Source organism: Oryzias melastigma, linkage group LG12 (assembly GCF_002922805.2).
Source record: "Oryzias melastigma strain HK-1 linkage group LG12, ASM292280v2, whole genome shotgun sequence".
Taxonomy (NCBI): Eukaryota; Metazoa; Chordata; class Actinopteri; order Beloniformes; family Adrianichthyidae; genus Oryzias; species Oryzias melastigma.
The window spans coordinates 9,628,386-9,634,077 of record NC_050523.1 but is presented as its reverse complement, the minus strand read 5'-3'; the positions used below and the strand labels follow the sequence as shown (position 1 = coordinate 9,634,077).

The following is a 5,692-nucleotide window of genomic DNA, read 5'->3' as shown; positions in this document are numbered from 1 at the left end:
AGTATAATGATTTTTTAAGTTTTTTTATTTTATTTTTATTTTTTTTAAGGAGTATCATGAAATGCGTAGCGATGCAACGGGCTGACGTCATTCTAACGCCAGGGCTGGCGACGTGGAGAACATGGAGGACACGAGTCTGTAGAGTAAACTTAGCTTTGAATCAAACCCTAATTTTAAAACCGGTTATCAGCTTTCAACATTTATCGGCGATAAGACCACACAATAAAACTGACATTGAGTGGGAAGGGGGGCAAAGCTTCACCACAGAACGAAAGTGAGGGTCTGACAGCGCAAAAAACAAACAGTGAGGAATCGTTTTTGACAGGTAAGCGGAGCGGTCAGCTGATTGCTGCGGACGCTACCCGTTTTAAGGTTGTTGGTCAACGTCCAGCTAATAAGAAACGCAATGCAATTGGGCATGCATTTATCTGTGCATTAATTCAATCTGGGTACAGTCGTTTTGCTGTGTCAAAGTAACGAAGACGGGTTTGTTTTGTATACTTGGCTTGAAGCCGGTGCTAGCTAGCCATTTGGTTTACTTTAGTTTAGACCAAAACAATTAAGTAAATAATAATAATAATAAAAACCATACATTATAGTATGCTACGTTGTATTTTGAGTTTGAATTTATTGTAAGGATTTTTATAGACAGTTACTTTTATATAAAAACGTTTAAGTGCATCAGTTTTCCCTAGCCGCACTTTCGTCAAACTCCTTCTAGTGTATGCTAAAGGTGTGTCGTTAAAATAAAACAGATCATGTCCTGGTTTACTGCAATAAACCTCAACTCACATTTATAAAAGTTACCATGTCGTATTACATTTAAAACTGTCAAAAAAAAAAACAAAAAACACTTCCCCGTTTGCACAGACTTAAAAGGTTCAGCTCTTCTTTCAGCTTTATTTTTGTTTTTCATTTTGCACAGTAACACCTGAAGATAACAGAATCTCTTTACTCCAGGGTTTGGCATATGCCCGGTGAATAACATCTGTCTGGCTGGACAGAGTCAGCAGAGATGGGAGCCAACACCAGTCAGGTCAGCGACCTGTCCAATAACCCCAACCTCAAGGCTCTGGTGGGTCCGGAGTCTATATCTGAGAATGATCCTTTCTGGAACCAGCTCATCTCGTTCACTTTCATCAGTCCCACCAGCAGGTAAAGACAGTTTTGTTTCATGCTGATCAAAATATTCAAATGTGCGATTTTGAGCCCTACTGCCTTTGACCATTTTTGTCTCTTGTTGCTTGGAGATGATTTCCTGTTGCTAAATCTATTTATTTTATTGCTAACTATAGTTTAACATACACTCAACAGTTTGATTTCATTGAAGGCTTAGACTAAAACCAGACCATGAAGTGTGAAATACAAGTATTTCAACAGAAAAGTTTTTTTTTCCAACAAGGTATCCAAGGTTACAACACAGTTCTCCAAATCATTGACATCTAATTGAACCCAATTTCTTTAAATTAAATCTCAACATTGTAAACAAATATTAAAAGAAATGAAGCACCTGGAAGGGAATTAAAAAGTTGAGTTCAAATTAACATACAATGTTTTTGTAAATAAAATAAAACCACAACAAATGATCTGAATATTTGCAAATGTAAATAAATAAACATAGTCAACCCTTACACAAAAGATATCGATGTTTGACGTATTTTCAGAAAAAAAAATATTTTAAACAAACTATCCACTGAACCTTAGACTTTGTGTTAAGGCAGTATTTTGTGTCTCCCCACACACAGAGAAAGCATGAATTTTTAAAAGGGATCCCAGGTGAGCTCATCTAGGTTAAGGTCCAGCCTGTATCAGGACGGTTAACCTCAAACATTTTAGTTTTTTATTTTAAAGATGTGAAGAAGCTTTCTTCATTCTCCCTCACTGACTGCAACTCCGGTTAAACATTAATGTAGATGGAATGTTGTTTTCATTCTGGACTTTTAATCTCATTTCTATTTAGCAATTATCCACAAGAGGATAGGAATAGTTACAATTTAACTCAAATGTTTTAGAAAAACGACAGACAATTTAGTAAAACAAATTTTAAAAGAAAGTTATACATTAATTTGACACCTACAAAAAGTGATGTGGATCTGTACTAAGTAAATATAAATCATTTTAAAGGCAATTTATAAGTAATTTTCTTCATTTCTTTGTCAATTGTTTTCATTATAAAACAAGAATGAATTGCTCTATATGACATTTTCAAGTTTAAAAACATTTTAAATATTTATTTCATTTATTTTCTTAAAGTTTGTCTGAGATATCATGTGGCGTCCTTTACTTAGCTCCATCTTACTGCATCACAATGTTTTCCTTTCAAGTTATTTCTGAAATATGTGCAGCCTGTTAGTCATACATACTTCTGGTCCCATTTCCTTTTCTTTCAGGCATAAGTTAATCACTTATCCTCAATGATAGTATTCTCTTTGAAGGTTTCATTTCAGTGAGATCTCTTACGGTGACATAACAGAGCTTTAACTTTAAAGCAAGAATGCATTTGTTTTCTTTCAATGCTTTTAAAAAACAGTTTTAGATGAACTAGATGATTTATCTGTCTGATAAGTTGTGCAAGTTATTTCTTCATCACAGTGGCTCATATTTTATCATCATTTCCACTAATGCTGGGCGATATGATATGTTACATATTGTGTAGATGATAGAAAAGTTTCTACTGTGCCATTTCTCTTCTATTGTTTTTATTTGTTTGTTTTTATTGCTGAACTTTTGTGCAAAATTTGTTTTTCTACTGAGAAACCTAAAACTGTTGTGCACTTTAAAAAAATGTTTCTGATTAGTAACTATTCAGTTGCATGTTACTTAAAAAAAGTAAGAGAAATGTAAGTAATGACATTTTTGTACATTTTTTTTAAATAACTGAAAATATATTGCATTGTATTGTTGTGAAATAAAATTATCTATATCATGATATCGCCCAGCACTTAAACTCCCACCATGAATTTCTTTAAAAATGCAAAGTTTTTCTTAACAGTTTTTTTTTTTTTTGTATTGTTCTAGCTTGGTTGGCAGTCTTTTGGTGTTTTTCTTTTTTCTTTTGCTTCAGAACAGTTAGGAAAAGGAAAAACACAATAAATGTCAAAATATTTGAATTGTGGTTCATCAAAGCCCTGCAGACGAGTCGTGCATGTTCACATCTAACAAACCGTCTTCCAGAAATAACGAGAGCTTCTCAAAGACACTGATTGTTAAGCAAATGTTCCAGGTTATGTAAGATGCACCAAATGTGTTTTGATTGACTTTCAAGTCTCCTGATGAGACAATTATTTAATTCTTTGTATAGAATTTGATGAAATCAATCACTATATAATATATTTTTAAAGAATATTGTCCTTGTTTTCACAGTGGAGAGTCCAAGTTGTTAGAAGAGGCCGTCATTCCTCTGGCCAAGACCTTGAGTATGTTTTTTTGTTAAAGAAAATGTAGTTATTCTTGTGTAAATATGTCCTGACTGTAAAGAAGAATTAGCAGATTAAGCTGGTCTTTTATAGATGTATGTATTTATGTTGATAATAGATCAAAAGATAGTGGCTCAACCATATTTATTAATATATCTGTATGTACAGAGTGGGACCCTATAGTAGCTGCTGTTTTATAAAGAGTGACATAAAGGAATATTTTCAATGAAAACATTATAAAATGTCACTTTTTCTATTTCATTTTCTTGCTCTCTGTTAATTATTGTCCCATCTCATTTCTCCTTTTCTTCTTCCTTTAGTTGAAAACAATCCCAGATCAGGAAACTTTAGTGCGCTTGTGAGAATTTTCCTTGGAAGAACCAAAGAACTCAAAATCTCCACAGAATGCCAAGAGTAAGTTTAAAAACCTCAAATTAAGGATGACTGAACCCTTAAATAAGGCTGGAATTCACCTCCAGATTTCTGAACAGATTTCATTTCCAATTCAGCCGTTTGTGTTCTAAACCCAATTCGTCTGGTTCTAGAAACTGTTTTCACACTGTTATTTAAGTTGATCAAATGTGGAACTTTCATTGATAAATATGTTTTAATTATTTCATTCAAATGAAATAAAAAAAGATTGAAAAATACATACAATTACATTTAAAAGTTTTATGGATTTGATATTACATTTTTGAGATGGTTCGATTTTGACAAACTGTTTCAAGCTCAGCCTTAGACATTTTCTGTGTGGAACAAATACCTACACCATACGGGCCTTTGAACGTGCATCTGCTTTGTTTCTGTTATGCAGCCAGCTGTTCATCTGGCAGGCCCACAATGCATTGCTGATGATTCGATGCCTTCTGAAAGTGTTCATCCGGGAGATGAGTGAGGAAGAGCTGCACCAGCAGTTCTCCTACCAGGAGAGGGCAGTAGTCTCCTGTTCAGGTGAGCTGGAGCCATTGAAATTCAGACAGACAAATATACTATATTACTACAAATGAGTGCGTAAAAGTTTTAACTGATGAGTAAAAGTTTGGATCAAATCAGTTCAATGCTTCATATTGAGCTGAAATTCTTAAAAAAATGTTTGGATTCCTTATTGTTAGTCTTGATTAAACTGGCAGAGAAATTATGATTAATTAGGAGAAGAATAGCAGAAGTCAAACGCACAAATAAACCTAATAAAACCTAAGAATTAAGTGTGAAAAATGTCTAAAATGATACCTCTCTCGACTATAGAAACGAGCAGCGAGGACCTGCTTGAAGAGCTGTTGTCAAACCTCATCCACCTGATTGTGGAAGTTCCTCTGCTGTAAGTATTCCACGTTTCTGCATGATTGTGAGTCTAAAACTGCTGTATTGCATATACCAGGCATAGAAAAACACATTCTGATGCACCATATCTGTGACTGATGCATTGACTGGGACAGGTGGTGAGTCGTTTTGCTGTGCTAAGTGTAAAAACTCCAATTTTTACAATGTTTGTGCTGATATTTTTTATTTATTCTACAACAGAACATTTTTAAAGGATAATTTTCACTTATTTGTTTATTTATTTATCACTTTTTGGTAGAAATGTTTACTTTTGCTAGAATTGTTATAACTAACCTTGTGTATATTTGTGGTTTTCGAATTAAAAAATGGAAATAGAGAGCATTAGAAAGGATAAAAATGCTGAAAAAATTATTTCTTAAAATCAGAAGTTTCTGAATATTTTTATAAAACCAAAGTGAGTGTTATGTTAAAAATAAGTTCAGCATCCATATCTAACCTGACATTTACACCCACGCTCTGAAGTAATGGATAAATATTTTAGTGAGCCAGTGGCTCAAAAAATAAGAAATTATATGATTGACATTCTGTTATTCAGATAAATTATTAGACAAGTGTCGACCTCTCTGCACAAAATGTTAACAACAGAAACAGATTATTTGCTGTTACCTTAACACTATTTTTTTTGCTATTTTTTGAAATTTTGTCCTGCTCATTACCCCCTCCTACTTTATTTCCCTATTCTCTCTTTTCATTTCTCTTTTTAAATCTCTTCTGTCTTCGGACTGTCTGAATATATAAAGCATTCCTCTGTGATGCATTGTTTCAAGCTTAAAGAGTCCCTGTTTTTCTTCCCTTCACCTTTTTTTTTCTGTGGCTGACGGCCCACTTCCTCTGTACGTGCTCTTGTATTGGGATTCTGGCCATTCTTCACTATAGCTTTATAAATTCCAGGCAGACCCCGCCACCTTTTTATGGCTTTTGTTTCACATGAAAGA

General features: G+C 33.8%; 1 protein-coding gene across 2 annotated transcripts in view; it reads left to right on the top strand.

The window, feature by feature from the left end:
• Positions 1 to 39: 39 nt before the first annotated feature.
• The window catches only part of dym (dymeclin), a 50,369-nt gene continuing 44,716 nt past the window's right edge, over positions 40 to 5,692 (top strand). Inside the window, exons 1-6 of one of the 2 annotated variants that reach the window (XM_024299785.2) lie at positions 40 to 325; positions 961 to 1,155; positions 3,364 to 3,416; positions 3,737 to 3,830; positions 4,231 to 4,367; positions 4,662 to 4,734. In XM_024299785.2, the coding sequence (XP_024155553.1) occupies positions 1,016 to 1,155; positions 3,364 to 3,416; positions 3,737 to 3,830; positions 4,231 to 4,367; positions 4,662 to 4,734 (497 nt within the window). In that variant the 5' untranslated portion in view covers positions 40 to 325; positions 961 to 1,015. The remainder of the gene's footprint in view (positions 326 to 960; positions 1,156 to 3,363; positions 3,417 to 3,736; positions 3,831 to 4,230; positions 4,368 to 4,661; positions 4,735 to 5,692) is intronic. The other variant, XM_024299784.2, reaches the window with a different exon arrangement.